This window comes from Salmo trutta, chromosome 23 (genome assembly GCF_901001165.1).
Source record: "Salmo trutta chromosome 23, fSalTru1.1, whole genome shotgun sequence".
Taxonomy (NCBI): domain Eukaryota; kingdom Metazoa; phylum Chordata; class Actinopteri; order Salmoniformes; family Salmonidae; genus Salmo; species Salmo trutta.
In genome coordinates, this window is record NC_042979.1 from 45,272,623 (window position 1) to 45,297,561 (window position 24,939).

General features: G+C 45.9%; 3 protein-coding genes across 8 annotated transcripts in view; all 3 read left to right on the forward strand.

Moving 5' to 3' along the window:
• The window catches only part of LOC115160139 (ras-specific guanine nucleotide-releasing factor RalGPS1), a 254,873-nt gene extending 245,003 nt beyond the window's left edge, over positions 1-9,870 (forward strand). For 2 of the 4 annotated variants that reach the window (XM_029710493.1, XM_029710494.1), the window contains 5 exons: positions 1,748-1,853; positions 3,109-3,201; positions 3,620-3,725; positions 7,016-7,107; positions 7,347-9,870. In XM_029710493.1, the coding sequence (XP_029566353.1) occupies positions 1,748-1,853; positions 3,109-3,201; positions 3,620-3,725; positions 7,016-7,107; positions 7,347-7,376 (427 nt within the window). In that variant the 3' untranslated portion in view covers positions 7,377-9,870. Of the gene's footprint in view, positions 1-1,747; positions 2,094-2,413; positions 3,202-3,619; positions 3,726-7,015; positions 7,108-7,346 lie in introns of those variants that run through there. The other 2 variants (XR_003869013.1, XR_003869012.1) reach the window with 2 other exon arrangements.
• Positions 9,871-10,602: 732 nt separating this feature from the next.
• Positions 10,603-13,974, forward strand: LOC115159828 (DNA-directed RNA polymerase II subunit RPB1-like). Its single transcript, XM_029709882.1, has 3 exons — positions 10,603-10,609; positions 11,441-12,645; positions 13,833-13,974. The coding sequence occupies exons 1-3, from the start codon at positions 10,603-10,605 to the stop codon at positions 13,872-13,874; spliced, it is 1,254 nt and encodes a 417-aa protein (XP_029565742.1). The 3' UTR covers positions 13,875-13,974.
• Positions 13,975-18,400: 4,426 nt separating this feature from the next.
• LOC115160143 (E3 ubiquitin-protein ligase rnf213-alpha) overlaps positions 18,401-24,939 on the forward strand; it is a 93,840-nt gene continuing 87,301 nt past the window's right edge. Inside the window, exons 1-6 of one of the 3 annotated variants that reach the window (XM_029710499.1) lie at positions 18,401-18,614; positions 19,220-19,321; positions 22,898-23,467; positions 23,590-23,739; positions 23,915-24,078; positions 24,218-24,239. In XM_029710499.1, coding sequence (XP_029566359.1) covers positions 23,072-23,467; positions 23,590-23,739; positions 23,915-24,078; positions 24,218-24,239 — 732 coding nt within the window. In that variant the 5' untranslated portion in view covers positions 18,401-18,614; positions 19,220-19,321; positions 22,898-23,071. Of the gene's footprint in view, positions 18,615-18,990; positions 19,322-22,897; positions 23,468-23,589; positions 23,740-23,914; positions 24,079-24,217; positions 24,240-24,939 lie in introns of those variants that run through there. The other 2 variants (XM_029710501.1, XM_029710500.1) reach the window with 2 other exon arrangements.

Consider the following 24,939-nt stretch of genomic DNA (forward strand, 5'->3'; position numbering starts at 1 on the left):
CGGGCAGTTTCTTCACAGTTTTGGTGGGTTTAATGGTTAAAGGGGAAGTTCAGTATTTTACAATTTGATGTTAGATGGTTTCCTCACCCTGCTAGTAGTTTATGGGCCAGGAGAAACTGGAATCCATGGTCCGGTTTAACTTTAAACAGCACAACCAACTTTGGCCACTGCTAGCTTAAAAATGTATGGGTGTGACAGGGCCATGTGGAGCATATTAAGAAATTAGTTTGCCTTCCTTTTTTTACATACTCCACATGGTTTTAAGATGGCGCAGGCTGAAGTTTGTAGTGGCTGTTTAAATAAAAACAAACTACGGATTACATTTTCTCTTTGCGCATAGACACATTTTAGGGTGAAGAACTATCTCAGCGTTATATTGTAAAATACTGAACTTCCCCTTTAAGGTTGTGGTTTGGGAAAGATGTAGTGAGCTTGGAGTAGGGGAAACTTCTACCCGGAGCATCCTTCCTTCTCTGTATATCACGGTCACAGCCTTTTGAGTCCCTCGTCTCCACACTCCAGGGGTAAGGGACAAAGGACTTGGACAAATGCTACATAGTTCCTTGACTTTGTATTTTGGGATGGTGTTTTTGATTTCCTTTACTTTGGGGCCCGTTGACCCTAAGCTGTCTGTTTGTCATTTGGGAGGGTGTTTCACTGAGAATTTAAAGGAGAACCATTGTGACGAGAGGAGTGTACAGGATGCTTCTTCAGGGTTCTCATGGAAATGTTCTACTGTAATTTATACTTTATACCAAGGCACTCATTGACGGAGACTGGGCCAAATCCTAACTTTTTAACACATGTGCATATGTACGACTCTTCCACTGATATCGATGCACACGGTTTACACAAAACCTTGAAGGTATGCGCATATTATCTCAAGTTCGCTTTTGTCCCACTGTTCCAATGTCAACTCTCTGCTACAGAGGGATCAGAATGTGATCTGAACGTGGTCAAGATCAGGCTAACGTTTATCGTCATCAGCTTGTCCCCTTTTGGTTGGCATGGCGATCCCATGCTTCACCCACTTCCAGCTCCCTAGAAAGTCTGAATAGCTAAATCGCCAATGAACAGTGGGCAAAATTGGTTGGAATTACATCATTCCTGTTGTATACTGATTATATAAGGAAGGTCTCATTTTGGAACTTGTATAACAACACGTCTTAAACTCGTTATTCGGTTGTTATCTGACCAGATATCTAAAATATCAAAGGTTTTCCCTGATGTCTTGATAATGTAATGAAGACACCTTTTCTTGTCTTAATCTGGTTCCCTGACCACTCTACAACCAGAAAACCAGTTTTTACAACATAACAATGACGTAATTATGACGTTCCCGGTCTAATTTTGCCCGCTGGGTACCTACTGTTCTCTCCTCTCCTGAACTGGTTTATTGAGACTGAGGGTTTCAAATAGCCCTTCCTTTGGTCGTGGAACTTAGTAAAAAGCATGCAAGCCCCAATTCACATCTGTCACATCCCGTTATCACACAACACCACATCTGATCATTTTGAGGAGCTCTGCCAAAGAGACAAGGTGTGTCAGAGACCTATACCCTTTTCACACTATCGTGTTCTGGTTATATGGTTCCTTCCAGTACAGTTCCAGCGACTATGATGGATGCAAAACCGGGGCCGGCTTGGTTCAGTAGTGTGAAAAGGGTACTAGAGAAGCCACAGTCTCTTCTACTGCTGTTCATACAACTTTGGTTTTGACCCTTCCCCCATCCTCATCCCTCCCCCAGCCCCTCAGGTGCCAACCCGTGCCACGGGTGCAGCGAGGTGGGCAGTGTTACTATCGAGGGGCCCCTTCGGAGGAAGACCCTGCTGAAAGAGGGCCGAAAACCCAAGGTAAGGAGGGATGTGTCCTCTGTCTGACTCCTGGTCCAAGGTAAGGAGTGATGTGTCCTCTGTCTGACTCCTGGTCCAAGGTAAGGAGGGATGTGTCCTCTGTCTGTCTCCTGGTCCAAGGTAAGGAGGGATGTGTCCTCTGTCTGACTCCTGGTCCAAGGTAAGGAGGGATGTGTCCTCTGTCTGTCTCCTGGTCCAAGGTAAGGAGGGATGTGTCCTCTGTCTGACTCCTGGTCCAAGGTAAGGAGGGATGTGTCCTCTGTCTGACTCCTGGTCCAAGGTAAGGAGTGATGTGTCCTCTGTCTGACTCCTGGTCCAAGGTAAGGAGTGATGTGTCCTCTGTCTGACTCCTGGTCCAAGGTAAGGAGGGATGTGTCCTCTGTCTGACTCCTGGTCCAAGGTAAGGAGGGATGTGTCCTCTGTCTGTCTCCTGGTCCAAGGTAAGGAGTGATGTGTCCTCTGTCTGACTCCTGGTCCAAGGTAAGGAGTGATGTGTCCTCTGTCTGACTCCTGGTCCAAGGTAAGGAGGGATTTGTTTTCTGTCTGACTCCTGGTCCAAGGTAAGGAGGGATGTGTCCTCTGTCTGTCTCCTGGTCCAAGGTAAGGAGGGATGTGTCCTCTGTCTGACTCCTGGTCCAAGGTAAGGAGGGATGTGTCCTCTGTCTGACTCCTGGTCCAAGGTAAGGAGGGATGTGTCCTCTGTCTGTCTCCTGGTCCAAGGTAAGGAGGGATGTGTCCTCTGTCTGACTCCTGGTCCAAGGTAAGGAGGGATTTGTTTTCTGTCTGACTCCTGGTCCAAGGTAAGGAGGGATGTGTCCTCTGTCTGACTCCTGGTCCAAGGTAAGGAGGGATGTGTCCTCTGTCTGACTCCTGGTCCAAGGTAAGGAGTGATGTGTCCTCTGTCTGACTCCTGGTCCAAGGTAAGGAGTGATGTGTCCTCTGTCTGACTCCTGGTCCAAGGTAAGGAGGGATGTGTCCTCTGTCTGACTCCTGGTCCAAGGTAAGGAGGGATTTGTTTTCTGTCTGACTCCTAGTCCAAGTTGTTGCTTCTCCAGTGTTTTCTTACCCACTCGTTCCTCCTTTTCTCTGTAATTGAACATTTTCTTACTGTTATGTGATACTATAGTGATCAAGGAACAAGTTGTTCATTGTAAGTTATTCTTATAGTCAACACTGTCATGTTTTGTGTGTGTGTGTGTGTGTGGTGTGTGTGTGGTGTGTGTGTGGTGTGTGTGTGTGTGTGTGCGCGCTCCAGTTGTCATCGTGGACACGCTTTTGGATCACACTCTCTGGTTCGACGCTGACGTTCTACGGGGCCAAAGCCTTGAGGGCCTCCGAGAGGAAGCATGTGAGTGAGACCATTGGTATATTCACTTGGAAGCAAAAGGACGGAACAGGGAGGGACTAAGTTGAACTTGTCCAATAAGAAACTTCAGTTTTTGTTGCCCAACGTTTTCGGTTGCAAAATGTTTTGCTACGGGTGTGCACTAATGAATACACTCCTGAAGAATCTGTCTACTGCAGGTTTTTTCTCTCAACGCAAACTAAATAGTGGTCTTAATAGTCACAATGTTCAGTTTACTAGAAAGAAATGTAGGGAAACAATTGATGAGTAGCAAATAAATAAATGCGAGTAAAAGTGGAGAAAGACATTTGGATCAACAACCAAACAAACGGCGTCCTCTAGAGGCAGAAGGCTGCGTTGTTTTCATTACACACTTCAGATGCCGTTCATCTTATCCAGTGTGGTCACATCTTCCCTGCAGTACAAATCTTCAGCCTGTAAGAAGGTGTGTGTAACGGGCTGGATGGTGGTCCTGCCTGACGACCCGGCTAGACCGAACATCTTCCACCTTAACGACCCGGATAAAGGTGAGCCTTGGAGACAATTTTTTTTGAATGTTGTACAGGAGAAATTGTATTAGTATAAAATGTATTTTCCCCCCCAAAAAATTTGGCAGACAATATTCAGTAGCTCAGTATTTGGTATTATTTATTTTATACTTGTTTTTAACAAGGGATTCAATAATTCTGGATGTGACTGTATATTCATATATTTGTTGATCCCAGGACATATTGCTGGATGTCTGAGGCATATAAGGTTTGGTTTTCTAGTGCACATTTGCGAAATGACACCTGTGTCAGAGGAGCTCGGAAGCGAAGCACCCTGTCACTGCAAATTAACGGGGGTGGAACGTGCACACCTTTTTCTAAACGAGTCTCGAATCCAGACCTGTCTGTGAACATGAACTGTACAGTAGTTTGTCCATGGTTTTGTCGGTATGGGCGAGGGTAAAGAGAGTCCTAATGGTTGAGGTACTTTTATTTTGCTCACCAAACCACCATTGATTTTTGTCACTCGGGGACAACTTTGTCTCTTCAGTTGAGGTTTGTGTGCCAGTAGCTAGGTTTCCATCCAATTGGCAACAGATTTTCATGTGAATATTCTAAAATATACATTAAATAAAAATGTGCATTTTCCCACGAGAAATGTTTCCATCAAATTGACTTGTTGCAGATAAAATGACGTAGTGCACATAAAAATATCTTCTGCGGGTAAATTCCCATGTACCGAGTACATATACAAGTTAAATGGGTTTTCAACTCTACTGATGCTTTTCTCACAACAACAAAAATGTTTCGTTATATTGCGAATGTGACCACTCTGGTCTTGGTACGTGCTGTCTAGCTAACAGCTTGCAGATACAGTGCGGATATAGCCTGCATCAGGAACTCCCAAACTTTTTCACTCAGGGCCCCCCCCCCCTTCCTGCATTGGGGAACATCCCGTATCCCCCCCCCTTCCTGCATTGGGGAACATCCCGTACCCCCCCCCTTCCTGCATTGGGGAACATCCCGTATCCCCCCCCCTTCCTGCATTGGGGAACATCCCGTATCCCCCCCCTTCCTGCATTGGGGAACATCCCGTATCCCCCCCCCTTCCTGCATTGGGGAACATCCCGTATCCCCCCCCCCTTCCTGCATTGGGGAACATCCCGTATTCCCCCCCCTTCCTGCATTGGGGAACATCCCGTATCTCCCCCCCCCTTCCTGCATTGGGGAACATCCCGTATCCCCCCCCCCCCCCTTCCTGCATTGGGGAACATCCCGTACCCCCCCCCCCTTCCTGCATTGGGGAACATCCCGTATCCCCCCCCCCCCCTTCCTGCATTGGGGAACATCCCGTACCCCCCCCCCCCTTCCTGCATTGGGAACATCCCATATCCCCCCCCCTTCCTGCATTGGGGAACATCCCGTATCCCCTCCCTTCCTGCATTGGGGAACATCCCGATTTCCCCCCCCCCCTTCCTGCATTGGGGAACATCCCGTATCCCCCCCCCTTCCTGCATTGGGGAACATCCCGTATCCCCCCCCCCTTCCTGCATTGGGGAACATCCCGTATCCCCCCCCCCCCTTCCTGCATTGGGGAACATCCCGTATCCCCCCCCCCCCCCCTTCCTGCATTGGGGAACATCCCGTATCCCCCCCCCCCCCTTCCTGCATTGGGGAACATCCCGTATCCCCCCCCCCCCCTTCCTGCATTGGGGAACATCCCGTATCCCCCCCCCCCCCTTCCTGCATTGGGGAACATCCCGTATCCCCCCCCCCCCCTTCCTGCATTGGGGAACATCCCGTATCCCCCCCCCCCTTCCTGCATTGGGGAACATCCCGTATCCCCCCCCTCCTTCCTGCATTGGGGAACATCCCGTATTCCCCCCCCTTCCTGCTTTGGGGAACATCCCGTATCCCCCCCCCCCCTTCCTGCTTTGGGGAACATCCCGTATCCCCCCCCCCCCCTTCCTGCATTGGGGAACATCCCGTATCCCCCCCCCCTTCCTGCATTGGGAACATCCCATATCCCCCCCCCTTCCTGCATTGGGGAACATCCCGTATCCCCCCCCCCTTCCTGCATTGGGAACATCCCATATCCCCCCCCCTTCCTGCATTGGGGAACATCCCGTATCCCCCCCCCCTTCCTGCATTGGGGAACATCCCGTATCCCCCCCCCCCCCCTTCCTGCATTGGGGAACATCCCGTACCCCCCCCCCCTTCCTGCATTGGGGAACATCTCGATCCCCCCCCTTCCTGCATTGGGGAACATCCCGTATCCCCCCCTTCCTGCATTGGGGAACATCCCGTATCCCCCCCTTCCTGCATTGGGGAACATCCCGTATCCCCCCCCCCTTCCTGCATTGGGGAACATCCCGTATCCCCCCCCCCTTCCTGCATTGGGGAACATCCCGTATCCCTCCCCCCTTCCTGCATTGGGGAACATCCCGTATCCCCCCCCCCTTCCTGCATTGGGGAACATCCCGTATACCCCCCCTTCCTGCATTGGGGAACATCCCGTATCCCCCCCCTTCCTGCATTGGGGAACATCCCGTATCCCCCCCCACCACGTCTATTTCTATAGGCACATGACACAAACTGTTCACACCGCTCTTGTTGGTGGAGAGAAAATTGTTGCAGTTTTAAAGCAAATTTTCTTGCAATTCCAAACAAAATCTATGGACTAAAAAAAAACTAGCAAAAAAAAAAAAAAACGTTAGCTGACATTGGCTAGTTGATCTGGACATTTCTGACAAGTTATAAATATCTCTCCTAAGGCAGGGTTTCACAAATTCGGTCCTGCATCGATGATCATGTCACCAGAATTAGACTTTATTGGAAAGGAGCAACAAGCTGTTAAGTTCATCATCAGTTATTTCATCTATAGCCTAATAAACTGCATGCTTTCCCAACGAGTCACAGTGGGGAGGACCACACATGTCATTGCGTGACTTCAAATGTATTTCAATAATAATGGTTATTATATCAATATTTGCGCATTAAAAGCGTTTCCACTGAGATTTCTCAACTAATTAATTTTACAGACACAAAAAAAAGATCCCACCTTGTCGAGCGTATTTTATTTCGTCGACAAATGTTCTGTGTTCATCAGGCCTATCATGACATGTTGTTTCATCTGACATGTACCTCACTCGATTAAAAAGGTTGGATGGAAACCTGGTAACTGCTGGATTCCCAAAGAACCGAGGAGGAGGAGGAGGAGGAGGAGGAGGAGAAGGGGGGTTATTCGGTCTGACCTTAACTATCTCATGCAAATGGTTAAGTTGTTTTAGGTCAAACTCCAAAGCCCTCCTTGTCTTGTTGCTTCACAGGTAATGTTTACAAGTTCCAGACGGGATCCAGATTCTCTGCTATCATCTGGCACAAAAACCTGGAGGAGGCTTGCAGGAGCTGTAGACCTCAGGTAATGTTGTCTTTCTAATCGATTCCAATTATTTATTTATTTTTAAATATATACACAGACACAACATCAATTCAATGATAGTACATGCCTTTTTTAAAAAATGATTGAGGATGACACCAAAAATTAAATGACTGAAGATATTTTTTTCTTTCAATCTCTTGGGAAAAATGTTCCATTTCATTCTGACCACAGCTGTCAATCACCTAATTCCTTAATGTACTCTGCTTGTGCCTTACCAGATACCAACCAACCTAATGTCATTTGAGTAGTGGACAACCAGTCAGCTTGCCCAGTGGGGAGTTAGTGCCAAGCCCATTTCTATGGGAGTCTAACAAACTCTGATAAAATGGTGGAACGGAGGAATTGATTGGAATCCTAATAAACGAGTGGTGAGGAAGTGTCCGATTCTACAGACTGGAGCAGATGCTCTTTACCACTGGAGACACACACACAGCAGCGTTTTAGCCAAGGACCACGTGCGATGTCTCTCTTTCCGGAGAAAGGAAAACAAATATTTAAGCCCTTGTTTCGTGTCAAAGCTTTCTCGCTTGTCGTCGTTTGTTCCGCTGCTATAAACGTGTGAGCAAGCTCATATTTCTTTGGCCCATGTTGGGTTTTGCTTAGAAGAAATGATGAAAAAAAATACCTGTAAATGCACAAAGAAGACTGACAATGTTAAGAGACTGTGATAAGTAGGCTCAGGGGACCAGTGACTTGGGCCCTTGGAGATAAACACTGCCATGGCCCCCTAACTATTTGAGCCAACGTTTCAGACCACTGTTGACTGGACACATTGCAAAACACAAGCTAGATGGATGCTCATCGTCGACCCTGGTCCTTGCGTCATGCAGCGGACTGATGCTCATCGTTGACCCTGGTCCTTGCGTCATGCAGCAGGACTGATACTCATCGTCGACCCTGGTCCTTGCGTCATGCAGCAGGACTGATACTCATCGTCGACCCTGGTCCTTGCGTCATGCAGCCGGACTGATGCTCATCGTTGACCCTGGTCCTTGCGTCATGCAGCAGGACTGATACTCATCGTTGACCCTGGTCCTTGCGTCATGCAGCAGGACTGATACTCATCGTTGACCCTGGTCCTTGCGTCATGCAGCTGGACTGATGCTCATCGTCGACCCTGGTCCTTGCGTCATGCAGCTGGACTGATGCTCATCGTCGACCCTGGTCCTTGTGTCATGCAGCGGACTGATGCTCATCGTCGACCCTGGTCCTTGTGTCATGCAGCGGACTGATGCTCATCGTCGACCCTGGTCCTTGCGTCATGCAGCGGACTGATACTCATCGTCGACCCTGGTCCTTGCGTCATGCAGCGGACTGATGCTCATCGTCGACCCTGGTCCTTGCGTCATGCAGCGGACTGATGCTCATCGTCGACCCTGGTCCTTGCGTCATGCAGCCGGACTGATGCTCATCGTCGACCCTGGTCCTTGCGTCATGCAGCCGGACTGATGCTCATCGTCGACCCTGGTCCTTGCGTCATGCAGCAGGACTGATGCTCATCGTCGACCCTGGTCCTTGCGTCATGCAGCTGGACTGATGCTCATCGTCGACCCTGGTCCTTGCGTCATGCAGCTGGACTGATGCTCATCGTCGACCCTGGTCCTTGCGTCATGCAGCGGACTGATGCTCATCGTCGACCGTGGTCCTTGCGTCATGCAGCGGACTGATGCTCATCGTCGACCCTGGTCCTTGCGTCATGCAGCGGACTGATGCTCATCGTCGACCCTGGTCCTTGCGTCATGCAGCGGACTGATGCTCATCGTCGACCCTGGTCCTTGCGTCATGCAGCGGACTGATGCTCATCGTCGACCCTGGTCCTTGCGTCATGCAGCGGACTGATGCTCATCGTCGACCCTGGTCCTTGCGTCATGCAGCGGACTGATGCTCATCGTCGACCCTGGTCCTTGCGTCATGCAGCGGACTGATGCTCATCGTCGACCCTGGTCCTTGCGTCATGCAGCGGACTGATACTCATCGTCGAACCTGGTCCTTGCGTCATGCAGCGGACTGATGCTCATCGTCGACCCTGGTCCTTGCGTCATGCAGCGGACTGATACTCATCGTCGACCCTGGTCCCTGCGTCATGCAGCCGGACTTTGCAGCAGAAGTCATGACTCTGAGTTTTCAGATAAGGGAGAAAGGACTTGGCTTTCCGAATAACTAGTTATTTAACATCCAAGGCTCAGCCAAACCTGAACCACCCCCAGCTCTGTCAGACCATACTATTTATTACAGCCATACAAACAATATCTGCCGATTTAAAGACCAATTTTTTAAACTCCAAGTAGGTTGAGCAAGAAAAGGCTTTATTGGTTCGGATGAGATGACAAATGGTGATAAAGACTTTTCTACCAGTCAGAAATGAAACAAACACACATAAAAAAAAAATGGTTGCACTTTTGTCATAACATTTTGAGTTTGATTCACAACTTTATTGTCCATCAAGGGGAAATGTATTTGGTCACTTGCAATGACATTCGTCATCATATAGAAAAGACAACACAGATTTTTTTCCCTCATGTAGACAAACCAGCTTGAAGCTTCACTACCAGATGAAGGCCAGCTTAGAGAAGGGTCAAGAAGAAACTAGATCAGCGAAGGTCTTCAGTTCTCTTGTGGTATTAATCTTGTTGAGATTTCAGACAAGTCAGTGGGTTTCAGCACCATCAGTGAGTTAATTGTAAATATTTAAAAAATATATATATTTTTGTATTTATTTTCTCTTTAGTTGTCAATGGGAAATGATAGCATGGTATGATTTCAAGGGACAGTTCACCCAAAATTACACCCTGTGAAACAAGTTATGACAGCAATCCATGCTATGGTTTAGTTTCCTTGGGAACGGTTTCCACATGCTAACGATTTAGCAGTTGTGGCACAAATCCCATTGAAGTCATGGGACCGATATTAGCATTTTTAGCACATAATTTCCAAATTATCCAAAAGTATCTAAAAGTGTTCGTGAAGCTCAAAAGAAAAGTAACTTATTGAGGATTTGAAAATGATGCACAGAAAATGCTAATGTCTGTCCAATGACTTGAATGGGATTTGTGCCACAACTGCTAAATCGTTAGCATGTGGAAACCGTTCCAAGGAAACTAAACCATAGCATTGACTGCTGTCCATAGACTGCTTACAGGGTAAGGAAGCCAATATACCATTTTGTAATTTGGGGGAACTATCCCTTTAAACGACCCACTGTAAGAATGTGGTAAGAGTGCACGACAGGGCTCCTGAGTGGCGCAGCAGTCTAAGACACTGCATCTCAGTGCAAGAGGCGTCACTACAGTCCCTGGTTCAAATCCAGGCTGTATCACATCCGGCCGTGATTGGGAGTCCCATAGGGCGGCACACAATTGACCCAGCGTCGTCCGGGTTAGGGGCGGGGTAGGCCGTCATTGTAAATAAGAATTTGTTCTTAACTGACTTGCCTAGTTAAATATAAAGGTTAAATAAATAAATTAAAATAAAACAATGAGCGGTGAGGACACTAACCTACCCGGTTTCCTGTAATTTTGAGGGACGCAAGAAAAAAAAGGGATGTCGATGGTATGAATACAAGCCAAATGCGTTGCTTCAGAAGCACAAGGTTACAGTTTCAAACATTATGTGTGGACTTAAGTTTGTCATTTGGACATTTGAAACACATTAAGACATGATATATCATGTATGGCTGGAAAATAAGAACTCCAATTATTTCATGAATTAACTGATTTTATTGAAGCCATAGTCCCAAATGCATCCCCCTATAAGTATGCTCAATGCCAATCATCTATGATGTGACAATCATAAGGGTGAGATTTTACCCGGGTCAAAACGGTTACCTGTGGTTTAATACACGTTTGGTACTAAAAAATAACCATCTTTGTAAAAAGTGGTTAGGACATCAACCTTAATTTGTATTTAAAGAAAAATGTTATTTTTCTGTATTAATTAGCACCCACCAAAGTGTGTATGACTGAGCCAATCAATGAGTTGTTTAAAATATATATAATGTTTATTTTTTTATTTTTTTTTATGAAGAACTGCATTCTGAACGAAAGAGATACGGGTAACTGCCAAAATAAAGGAAACCCCAATATAAAGTGTCTCAATAGGGCGTTGGGCCTCCACGAGGTTACAGAACAGCTTCAATGCGCCTTGGCAAAAATTCAACAAGTGTCTGGAACTCTATTGGAGGGATGCGACACCATTCTTCCACGGGAAATTCCACCATTTGGTGTTATGTTGATGGTGGTGGAAAACGCTGTCTCAAGACGTCGCTCCAGAATCTCCCATAAGTGTTCAATTGGGTTGAGATCTGGTGACTGAGACACACCCTCTTTCAAACCCCTGTTCTCCTTGGAGACCCCCTCTTTCAACCCCCTGTTCTCCTTGGAGACCCCCTCTTTCAACCCCCTGTTCTCCTGGGAGACCCCCTCTATCAACCCCCTGTTCTCCTGGGAGACCCCCTCTATCAACCCCCTGTTCTCCTTGGAGACCCCCTCTATCAACCCCCTGTTCTCCTGGGAGACCCCCTCTATCAACCCCCTGTTCTCCTTGGAGACCCCCTCTTTCAACCCCCTGTTCTCCTTGGAGACCCCCTCTTTCAACCCCCTGTTCTCCTCGGAGACCCCCTCTATCAACACCCTGTTCTCCTTGGAGACCCCCTCTTTCAAACCCCTGTTCTCCTTGGAGACCCCCTCTTTCAACCCCCTGTTCTCCTGGGAGACCCCCTCTATCAACCCCCTGTTCTCCTTGGAGACCCCCTCTATCAACCCCCTGTTCTCCTTGGAGACCCCCTCTTTCAACCCCCTGTTCTCCTGGGAGACCCCCTCTTTCAACCCCCTGTTCTCCTTGGAGACCCCCTCTTTCAACCCCCTGTTCTCTTGGGAGACCCCCTCTATCAACCCCCTGTTCTCCTTGGAGACCCCCTCTTTCAACCCCCTGTTCTCCTGGGAGACCCCCTCTTTCAACCCCCTGTTCTCCTGGGAGACCCCCTCTATCAACCCCCTGTTCTCCTTGAAGACCCCCTCTATCAACCCCCTGTTCTCCTTGGAGACCCCCTCTTTCAACCCCCTGTTCTCCTGGGAGACCCCCTCTTTCAACCCCCTGTTCTCCTTGGAGACCCCCTCTTTCAACCCCCTGTTCTCCTGGGAGACCCCCTCTTTCAACCCCCTGTTCTCCTTGGAGACCCCCTCTTTCAACCCCCTGTTCTCCTTGGAGACCCCCTCTTTCAACCCCCTGTTCTCCTGGGAGACCCCCTCTATCAACCCCCTGTTCTCCTTGGAGACCCCCTCTTTCAACCCCCTGTTCTCCTGGGAGACCCCCTCTTTCAACCCCCTGTTCTCCTGGGAGACCCCCTCTTTCAACCCCCTGTTCTCCTGGGAGACCCCCTCTATCAACCCCCTGTTCTCCTGGGAGACCCCCTCTATCAACCCCCTGTTCTCCTTGGAGGCCCCCTCTTTCAACCCCCTGTTCTCCTGGGAGACCCCCTCTATCAACCCCCTGTTCTCCTTGGAGACCCCCTCTTTCAACCCCCTGTTCTCCTGGGAGACCCCCTCTTTCAACCCCCTGTTCTCCTTGGAGACCCCCTCTTTCAACCCCCTGTTCTCCTGGGAGACCCCCTCTATCAACCCCCTGTTCTCCTTGGAGACCCCCTCTATCAACCCCCTGTTCTCCTGGGAGACCCCCTCTTTCAACCCCCTGTTCTCCTGGGAGACCCCCTCTATCAACCCCCTGTTCTCCTGGGAGACCCCCTCTATCAACCCCCTGTTCTCCTTGGAGGCCCCCTCTTTCAACCCCCTGTTCTCCTGGGAGACCCCCTCTTTCAACCCCCTGTTCTCCTGGGAGACCCCCTCTATCAACCCCCTGTTCTCCTGGGAGACCCCCTCTTTCAACCCCCTGTTCTCCTGGGAGACCCCCTCTTTCAACCCCCTGTTCTCCTGGGAGACCCCTCTATCAACCCCCTGTTCTCCTTGGAGACCCCCTCTTTCAACCCCCTGTTCTCCTTGGAGACCCCCTCTTTCAACCCCCTGTTCTCCTTGGAGACCCCCTCTATCAACCCCCTGTTCTCCTTGGAGACCCCCTCTATCAACCCCCTGTTCTCCTGGGAGACCCCCTCTTTCAACCCCCTGTTCTCCTGGGAGACCCCCTCTTTCAACCCCCTGTTCTCCTGGGAGACCCCCTCTTTCAACCCCCTGTTCTCCTTGGAGACCCCCTCTTTCAACCCCCTGTTCTCCTTGGAGACCCCCTCTTTCAACCCCCTGTTCTCCTTGGAGACCCCCTCTATCAACCCCCTGTTCTCCTTGGAGACCCCCTCTATCAACCCCCTGTTCTCCTGGGAGACCCCCTCTATCAACCCCCTGTTCTCCTGGGAGACCCCCTCTTTCAACCCCCTGTTCTCCTGGGAGACCCCCTCTATCAACCCCCTGTTCTCCTGGGAGACCCCCTCTATCAACCCCCTGTTCTCCTGGGAGACCCCCTCTTTCAACCCCCTGTTCTCCTGGGAGACCCCCTCTATCAACCCCCTGTTCTCCTGGGAGACCCCCTCTTTCAACCCCCTGTTCTCCTGGGAGACCCCCTCTTTCAACCCCCTGTTCTCCTGGGAGACCCCCTCTTTCAACCCCCTGTTCTCCTGGGAGACCCCCTCTATCAACCCCCTGTTCTCCTGGGAGACCCCCTCTATCAACCCCCTGTTCTCCTTGGAGACCCCCTCTTTCAACACCCTGTTCTCCTGGGAGACGCCCTCTTTCAAAGTCTTCTAGCCATGGTAGCCAAAATAATGGGCAACTGGACATTTTTATACATGACCCTGAGCATGATGGGGAAACCCAGCTCTAAGGTATACAGTGACTGACATGACAAGAGGAAAACTGATGATGCACTACCCAATTTAGAAATGACACCTTGTGCATTCTACTATTACAATTAACTCAGAAAACCACACCTGTGTGGAAGCACCCAGAATATTTTGTATCCCTCATTTACTCAAGTGTTTCCTTTATTTTGGCAGTTTCGTGTAGGTGTTTGGTGTAGTAATGCTTCTATGCTATTGTGTTCCATACTTCCACTTTTATCTAAATCCCTTTCTTTTGAAACCAGAGAGTCAATTTAATGTTTGACTTAGAATTATCTGTGTCGTTGCTACAATACCGTCCAAGTTTCAGATTGTAATTGTTTCACGTGCATATTGAAATGTCCATAAATGTGAACGTTATGTGCTTAAACAAACTGAGTGACAATTGACTTGCATTGCTTTCACAGACTTACAGTTCTTATTCTGCCAGCTCAATGGAAAATACTTGTTTAATACTGTTGTCGTCATGAAGTTATCATATTGTACATGTCTGAAAGTTGCACATGTAATTTATTATTACTTTACATTGAAACATAGGCCAGTGAGGGATTTGGAGTGTGTGTGTGGCAATGATACAAATGTTTAGTAAGGCCGGTATATAATTTAAGTTATTAGAAGATTATTCAAAGACTGATGTTCATTTTCATAAAGACTTTTGGAAAGCAGATTGGGATGTTTCACTCAAGGTCCTCCTCTCACACCTGTATCAGTGGACCAGAACTAAATTATGGGGGGGCACCCCAAATGAAGGATTAGAGGGGGGAGGCACCCCAAATGAATGATTAGAGGGGGGAGGTACCCCAAATGAAGGATTAGAGGGGGGAGGTACCCCACATGAAGGATGAGAGGGGGGAGGTACCCCACATGAAGGATGAGAGGGGGGAGGCACCCCAAATGAAGGATTAGAGGGGGCACCCCACATGAAGGATGAGGGGGGGCACCCCAAATGGATTAGAGGGGTGGGGGCACCCCAAATGGATTAGAAGGGTGGGGGGGCACCCCAAATGAAGGATTAGGGGGGGCACCCCAGATGAAGGATTAGAAATGTACATCTGTATTTGATTTCTACTTTGTTCAAACACCTGAACACCTGAAATGCTAAAACGCATCACTGTTTCTCTGCGTGTGCAGAGGGTATTTTGTTTTCTTCAGACAGAATTAGCTGTCAATAAAATCAATACAATTTGATGGATCGTTATATTGAAGCAGATTCAATACACATCTTCAACCCTTGTCAAATGGAACATGTGTGTGAGATCCTGATTGGCTGGCTCAATACCCAAAGTCTAGTCTCTGTTGAACTTGATCTAAAGCCTCTAAGGCTGGGGTTAACAGTTTGTTTAGCATGTATAGCTTACTTGCAGCATTCTCACATTACAAATATTACTGTAGCCTTTTCTCCTCAAATGTCAGATACATACATTGAGCATACATGTATTTGTGTCATGTACATAATACCTTTTGAAGTCACTTTTTGGGTTTGCTATCATGTGTTGACGCTTTATTTAGTCTGTTTTCTTCTGGTGATTTTTTTTAATTATTTGATACTTGTATCGGTCAGAGTTTCTGTTTTGTAAAAAAACGTAGATATGTAATATGGGACGTTGCATGTATTTTGTGTACAAAGTTTTCTGGTGTCTGTAGTGACTGTGAAAAATGACAACCACTCACTTGTATTGCCCTGTGAATATTTTGCTAAGTTATTTCTAACCTTGGCATTGACGTACGTTGCTGTATTTTTCAGCTTTAAACGTTAACACCAATCATGAATTAAAACCATTCTGGAAACTGAGCCGGCCATTTCTTAATGATGACAAATACTTTTACACTAATTGTCTTTAGTACATTCTGCACTCGAAAAGAGCATATTGATTAAATTGGAAATATTGACATGCGTTAAATATGAGTGTTTGTTTGTGTGGGTGGGTGCGTTTTCACATGAGTATGACGCTACAAGCTTGGCACACCTGTATTTGGGGAGTTCCTCCCATTCTTCTCTGCAGATCCTCTCAAGCTCTGTCAGGTTGGATGGGGAGCTTCACTGCACAGCTTCACTGCACAGCTATGTTCAAGTCTCTCCAGATATGTTCGATCAGGTTTAAGTCCGGGCTCTGGCTGGGCCATTCAAGGACATTGAGACTTGTCCCGAAGCCACTTCTGCGTTGTCTTGGCTGTGTGCTTAGGGTCGTTGTCCTGTTGGAAGGTGAATCTTCACCCCAGTCTGAGGTCCAGAGCAGATTTTCATCAAGGATCCCTCTGTACTTTGCATCTTTCCCTCGATCCTGACTAGTCTCCCAGTTCCTGCCGCTGAAAAACATCCCCACAACATGATGCTGCACCGTAGGGATGGTGCCAGGTTTCCTCCAGACATGACGCTTGGCATTCAGGCCAAAGAGTTCAATCTTGGTTTCTGCTACCCCCTGCTAACTCAACCTTGCACCTTAGACATGGAATCACTGACCACTTCAATAATGGAACACTGGTCACTTTAATAATGTTTACATACTGCTTTACTCATCTCATATGTACATATATACTGTATTCTATTCTACTGTATTTTAGTCAGTGCCACCACGACATTTGCTCGTCCTAATATTTATGTATTTCTTAATACCATTATTTTACTTTTTAGTGTGAATTGTTAGATACTTCTACACTGTTGGAGCTAGGAACACAAGCATTTTGCTACACCTGCAATAACATCTGCTAAATATGTGTATGTGACCAATACAATTGTATTTGATTTGATGAGGCGACGCAAGCAGGACACTTCAGGATGAGGAGTAAGTTTCACACATTCCCAAGCAGGACACTTCAGGCTGAGGAGTAAGTTTCACACATCCCCAAGCAGGACACTTCAGGATGAGGAGTAAGTTTCACACATCCCCAAGCAGGACACTTCAGGATGAGGAGTAAGTTTCACACATCCCCAAGCAGGACACTTCAGGATGAGGAGTAAGTTTCACACATCCCCAAGCAGGACACTTCAGGATGAGGAGTAAGTTTCACACATCCCCAAGCAGGACACTTCAGGATGAGGAGTAAGTTTCACAATAACATGGTCACTGTCGGTAGAATGTTTATTTTGATTGCCCCGATTTTCTGCATTTATCAGTGTGTCATCAGGTGGCCTGATTTCAGATGTGTCCATGTAAACAGGATTATTATGGAAATTGTTCTATCCACAATAATCTCATTATTTTGTGCATGTAACTGTGCTCTCTGACTTTCCAAACGTGTGTGTGTGTGTGTGTGTGTGTGTGGGTGTTCTGGCTATGCTAGTTGTCATAGTAACAACGGGTGTATGCACAGTGGTGTAGGCTGATTGGTGGTGGTGCTGCTTCCGATCACTCAGAAGTTATGTAGCAAGTTAAGGTAACAACACTGCCTGCCAAGGCTGTTTCCCACAGTTGCTTTGAATGTGCTAAATCATAATGTAAGAATACATTTTAAAGCCTCAAAGGATAAGATGATTCAACTTTCAAAAAGTGTCCATTTTTGTCGAGTCACGTCAGTTAACTAGCTATCTAGGTGGCTGTTCAGCTTTCTAGTACAATCACTAATTGGTTTGTAAACAATTAACACACTGGTTAACTAACCACATGTAACTGTCGACAGAGTAGCTAACTAGCAACGAAGGTATGCCAAATGATGGTCTAAACACCACTTGAGGGCAAATAAATCAGATTTCATCGTTCAGACACAAGTCGCATGACCAGGAATCAGATTTGTATCTTGACTTTAAACCACCTACAAAAATTCCTTTTTAAATTCCTGTTATTTTTCCAAGATTTCTCACAAAAACAAGCATATGCCAAGCCTTTTATTTTCAAAGCCTTTTACATTTAATTCAGCTCGTGTCATGCTAATTTCGCTTTTTTTTTTTGCAACCCGCGGAAACAACTTTGAAGACAACCGACCACAAAATGTAAAATCCTCAAAACAGCCTAGCAGTTAAGAGCATTGTGCTAGTAACCAAAATGTCACTGGTTTGAATCATCTTGTCGACTAGGTGAAAAAAAGAAATGTGCCCTTGTGCCCAAGGCATTTAACCATGATTTCTCCTGTAAATCACTCTGGATAAGAGCGTCTGCTAAATGACTACAATGTAAATATAAACCTGCTCTGCTGTCAGAGCTCGGTGCTTTATCTGATGTATTATCCTACGAAATCCAACTTTTTGGATATAATATATAAATGATATGTTAAAGACCTCACTGACTGATTCAGAACATGAATAATCATATTTGTCTTGGTAAAATATATTTTATAACAATAGGAAGTTAATATTAATCACCAAAGTGCATTTTCACCCACTCTGTACAGAGTCCATAGGCTAAAAACCAACCTGTTAGCACCCTGTAAATCATTAATACAAATAGGCAACTTTTGCTTCATCATTTCAAAAGTGAAACTAATTGCCAACACGACATAATGCCCTGAGTTGGATCATCTCAATGTGCACTGACTTGGCTCCTCTAGCTTGGAATGGTTGAAAAAACGGAAACCATAGGCAACTAAATCTAATGCACCTTTTGGCATCTTACTGGATGATGGGTTAACGCGAGCTCCGTTCTGTGCCTGTTCGAGCCCATCATAATGCAAGCCCTTGTCAATATTAATTTAATCATTCTGAATTGATTAATTGGTGAGTATGGCTACCCTTTATTGATAGGTATAGTCAATGTGTGTGTGTGTGACATCACGGCACACATTTATAGGCTACATTTGTAATTGTATATACGCCAGAGGAGGCTGGTGAGAGGACGTATAGGACGGGCTCATTGTAATGGATGGAATGGAATTAATGGTACGGTATCAAACACATCAAATACTTTTGTGACCAGATGATAAACATATTTCCTAGATTTACATTGCTAACAATGCGATTGAGACAGAAATCAATTCCATTTCATTTTCCTTTTCCATTTATTCATAGGTTATATGTATGACACCGTTTGTATTTACAAACTTTGAACAAAGGAAAATTACATTACATCAAGTGGCCACATCTCTGTACATTTGCATGGAATCTCGGCAAAAGCACAGATTCTGACAGCACAGCAGATCATTCACAACAAATAGTCAACTTTTGCTTTTAATCTCATTTCGAAAGTAAAACCAGTTTCCAACACATGACAATAACGCCCTGAGTCGCTTCATCTCATTTGGAAAGTTGAAGGATTTCCTTTCCAACAGGACCTAAGAGGCGGACACACTATGTTCCTTTAGTAAGTGGTTCCTTCCTTTTAGGCTCAGGAGCAAAGATGCGCAACGTCAGTGGAGGAGAGAGAGTCGAGTGACACACAGTTTGATTTCATTTTAGCTGCCGGCGACAGGCGCGACTCGCAGGAGGTACGTGTGTGTTAATTCATTTAATCAAGCTATGTAGCCAATTTATTGCTTCTTGATGAATAAATACGACATTCTTTTGTTTCTCTGTAATACTAGCCACCTAGTAATTTTCTGATGTTGGCTTCCGCTAGCCAGCTAGATAGGTTCACGATCTCCCAACTAGATACCAAGCCATTTCAGGCTATCAATCAAGTTAGAGTAGCTTGTCTTAATTATTTTAGTGCTGGCAAGGTTTCTAGACTTTAAATTGCTTTAATACATGGGTTATGATACCATATACCAGTGTGGCAGCTAAACTACGAAGGCAGGTAGCCTAGTGGTTAGAGCGTTGGGCCAGTAACCGAAAGGTTGCTGGTTCGAATCCCCGAGCTGACAAGGTACCAATGTGTCGTTCTGCCCCTGAGCAAGGCAGTTAACTATCTGTTCCCCCTGTACGCCGTCATTGTAAATAAGAATTTGTTCTTAACTGACTTGCCTAGTTAAATGTATTTACCAAGTCTACCCCCCCCCCTTAGAGTGTTGCATTATGGACCACATGAAAATTAATCCGATTATATAGGCTACATTTGTTAAAGTGGAAGCTAATAAAAGCAATGTTTTTGTGAAATAGGCCTATGCGTCAGCGTTATTTTCACCATTTGATATTTACTCCTCCTTCCTTAACGTCTTTCTATACCACGAACGGCATTAAACATTGGAATGTGAAACTGAAAGTAGTAGGCATTAAGTGAGCTGACAAGGTGAAAATGTCATTCTGCCCCCTGAACAAGGCAGTTAACCCCCTGTTCCCCGGTATGCCGTCATTGTAAATAAGAATTTGTTCTTACCTAACTTGCCTAGTTAAATAAAGATAAAATAAATGTAAGTCATTATTGTGGAGTGTTGTTGATCCATCCTGAGTTTTCTCCCATCACAGCCAATAAACTCTAGCTGTTTTAAAATCACCAATGGCCTCATACTTACATTCCTAGTTTCCTTCCTGTCCTGCAGCTCATTCAAAAAATCATGTCAACCTCTATTATTTCACACAGAGTGAGTCCATATACTGTAACAATGTTACTTCTGAACTCATTTAGGCTTGCCTAAACAAATGGGGTGAATACTTATGCAACAACTATATTTTAGTTATAACCATTTTTAATAGTTTGTAAAAATGTGTTGAATTTTCTTTTGACATTACGGAGTATTTTGTGTAGATCAATTACATTTAAATCTATTTCAGTCCAACTTTTTAACTGAGCAAAATGCTAGCTAGTCTAAGCTACTTCCAGACGCAAGGCCTGGTCATACTGTTGGTTAGACTGGTTAGACTGGTTAGACTGTTTCAAGTTATCTGGAAGGGTGAGTGAATGTAACTGTACTGTTTTGGCAGAGTGGAAGTATAAACGCTCGATCGAACACACGAAAGACACACACATCAAAGCACGTTCTCAGTTGCATTTCGTAATGAGGATAATTGAAAGCGAAACTTACAGTAAAGTCAGGAATTTCAGCCTTTTACAGGAAGGACGTTCAGCATTCACATACTTTGAACTCGTTCAGAAATGCCGATCAATGGTATGCCGATTGGGGGGGTGTAATTGTATATGGAATTGTTTTAAGATGGTCATACCATTGGTCATATAGCTATTTGGGAGGATACCCCTGTAGGTATCCCGCAAAAAATATTTTATGACAGAATTTGGCCTTACTGCTATTAGCCCATAGAAACACATTGAATAACACCTACATACTTGGCAAAACAGAGAATCAAAGAATAAATCCAAAGGAAGTATGGTTTGAGGTGTCTGAAATTCATCTGAGAGATCTAGGAAAGCATCGGGAACAAAACAAAAAAACATACGCGTAAACTTGGTTCCCCCCACCCCAAAAAATAAAATCCTATTCGTTTTCATGCATTTTTTTCAGGCGTAGTAGATCGATACGGGGATGTGGAGAGCTTACTCCATATATCATATCATTCTATTGTGAACATTTTAATGTTCTACAGGAACTGTTAGGGCAAGGTCGTTCATTCTCCACTTTGAAAGTGTTTATGCTTTAACTTCCCCTGGTTTTAGCTTCGGCTAAGCACATTGGGTTTCCCCATGAAAGAGCCGTCCACTCTTCTGTACTCAGTTCGCCCCTGGCGAGTCCAGGTGACGTTGCGTCCTAAATGCAGACTATGTGCTGAAGTCCTAGGGGTCTTTTAGCCTTCCATCCATTCCCATTTTGGCCCCTCTGTTGCGTCGGAGGCGCTAGTGTGACCAGCATTTTGTCTGTTTTGCATAGTCCAACCCGTGATAGAGCGCTTTATAAGCAAACTCTCTTCCACAGGATTATGGCAGCTATCTTCTTGGCATGTAACAGCGAGTGGCAGGGGTTACCTAGTGGTACACACTGTCGTGAGTGTCTTTTACGGGATTGAGTGTTAGTGATGGCTGTGTGGCAGCCAGTTGGGCATCGGCCCACACGTTTGAGGTTTTATGGCTTGGATGTCAATGTTCTCTCTGTGGCTTGAAGTGTGTTTACTGCAGGGACAGTAGAGCGTCGCTAGGCAGCGTGCAGGTCACCACATTTTATGCGGATTAGAGTGATGGGTGGTCTGCTGTGGGCCGTTCTCAATTGCTATTCGCTGGTGTCAACTTGTGGGGGTGATTGTAGCTGTGTTGTACTAAGTCAACTGACTGTAAGGGGACTTACAGTTATGAATATAACTAATGTTCCCTGAAGGAAGGGAACGAGGTAAAACAAAGTAGAATAACTTGGTCTTGGTAGGAGGAGCATCTGCTCTGTTCTATCCATTTCCTCTTGTTTTGGATTGGTCGCCTTTTTTTTTAGGGGAGGAGTGAAGTGGGCAGGGAATTTGTGTGAAGTAAGAAAAGTCAATGGGAAGATAAACCCTTTTTATGCCCCTTTTAAGTAATAAAGTCAAAGACCATAGAGTAGAATTTGTGTATTAAAACCCGGTTTAGATGAGCCTCCCGAGTGGCGCAGCGGTCTAAGGCACTGCATCAGTGCTTATTAAGGCGTCACTACATACCCGGGTTTGATCCCATGCTGTGTCACAGCCGGCTGTGATCGGGAGACCCATGAGGCGGTTCACAATTGGCCCAGCGTCGTCCAGGTTTAGTGGAGGGTTTGGGATTTCCTGGGCCGGGCGCCTGCAAGATGACTTCGGTCGCCACCTGTACGGTGTTTCCTCCGACACATTGGTGCGGCTGGCTTCCGGGTTAAGCGAGAAGTGTGTCAAGAAGCAGTGCGGCTTGGCAGCATCGTGTTTTGGAGGACGCATGGCTCTCGCCTTTGCTTCTCCTGAATCTGTACGGGAGTTGCAGCAATGGGACAAGACTAACTACCAATTGGATATCAGGAAATTGAGGATAACTTATTTCTTTTTTTAACGGTTTGGGGTAGGTTAGTAGTGTTCAGTATGGTGGAGAGAGGAGTGTCCTTTGTCAGGCGTGATTGAAAGGTTCTTCAGACAACTAGCAAGGGTGCGACTCCCCCCATAGTGTGTTGTACCTATTTCCTTTCCTTCAGTGAACAGTAGTTATATTCATAACTTTACATGTTGTGTACTCTTATTTTCTTTAGCTCTATTAGATAAAAAGAGCCAGAGGACCAAAAGAAGAAACATGAGAAAGAAGCCTGCATCTTTGTTCTGATGAACCCTCGTAAACAGGATGAAACCGCTCAGCAACTTCATCATGTGTTTACCCTGCTTGATTAACTGATGAATTAGCCTGTACAGTCAGATCATCTTTAAACATGTCTGACGACATAAGTCCACAAACTTTGTCAGAGGCCATGGCAGAGACACAGTTGACAGTGGAGCAAGGTGACAAGCACATTGGGCAGAGTACTGTTCTTCAATCACCTACGAAACAGACGTTCAAGTCACCTCCAAATGACACTACTGCCGTTATACCAGACTCAGGGGACAAGTTCGCCAGCTCCTCTCATCAGTCCGTTTCAGAGGAAGGAACAAAGATCGCTGGTCAAAAGGCTGATGCTAAAAAAACTAAAAGCAAGAAAAATATGGCAACCTTGGACCAGAATGCTGAAGACCAGATTGTGAACCAGAATAGGAAACCCGACCTACATGGCCAGGACTCTGCGCAAACTACTGCTGTTGTTAAGGATATCTGTTTTGGTTCTCAAAAGGTATCGTAGTTGTTTTGATTTTAAGAGGATTTTGTTTGAACAAGTAAAAATATGTTATTTTCAGTTATAGTGAGGGCCGTTTTGGTTTCTTGTTGAGGTATTTTATTTACTTCACTGAACAGACCGAGACCATAGGTTCCAGTGTTGACCCATCGGAAGTGGAGCCTATGGAGGTGGAGCAGTCTGCCGATGAGAAAGGAGATGCCTCCTTTTCACCAACTAGTCCAGATTTTAAGATGGAACCAAAAGACAACACAATAGTTGGATCTGAGGTATCGTAGCAACTTGATTTTTTTTTAAAGAGGATTTTGCTGTTTTGAACAATTTAAACTAATTGTCCCAATACAATTTGTCATAAATATTGGGGGATCTATTTGGCCATTTTGTTTCATTTTGAGGGGCAGTTAAGTGTTAAATGTTTATCACATGTTTTACTTTACTGAACAGACAGAGAGCAAAGGTGCCAGTGTTGACCGACATGTGGAGCCTATGGAGGTTGAGCAGTCTGCCCATGGGAAAGGAGATTCCTCCCATTCACCAACTAGTCCAGATGTTAAGAGGGACAACACAAGTGATGCCTCTGAAACTCCGGCTGGACCACCGCCACAAAGGTATCCAACATTTTCTTCTAGTCAGAAGTCACTCAACACTCATTACTTATTTTAAATGATCTTAACCAAGACAATTCCTGCTCACTTCAACTTAAGACCAATATTCATCTGATTTTGTTTTTCTTTGTTCCAATTTCAGCACAGCCATGGTTGCATCAGAGGTATCGTAGCTACTTGAATTTGAACCCTTTTACACTGGTACCTGTATGCGGGTTGAAAATGGCAGATTTGGGCACTGATAAGCGCCTAAATTGGATCGCAGTGGCTGCAGGGCCGTAACTAAGGTTTGAGTTTTAGTGCAGTCCGTAAGGATGCTGTAGGCTCACTCACCTCAGTCGATCTACAAAAAACACAGTCGATCTATTAGCTGTACAATTGTAATTTTTTACATTTACATTTTAGTCATTTAGCAGACGCTCTTATCCAGAGCGACTTACAGTAGTGAATGCATACATTTCATACATTTTTTTTCCCCGTACTGGTCCCCCGTGGGAATCGAACCCACAACCCTGGCGTTGCAAACACCATGCTCTACCAACTGAGCCACAAGAGACCACTATGTATAATGTTATACACCTGAAATGGGGGAAATATGAGAAATGATTCACACTGACATGTAGCATCAGTAGCGAAACAAAAATCTAGGACATTTTTAGAACTGTATTGTTTGCATTTTAATGTCGACCTATAGGGAAGATGGGTCCTGTGGAGATGATCATATAGAAGCATAGAGTGGTTGTATTTTAATGTCGGCCTATAGGGAAGATAGGTCCTGTGGACATGTTCATATAGAAACATACAGTGGTTGTATTTTAATGTCGGCCTATAGAGAAGATGGGTCCTGTGGAGATGTTGATATTG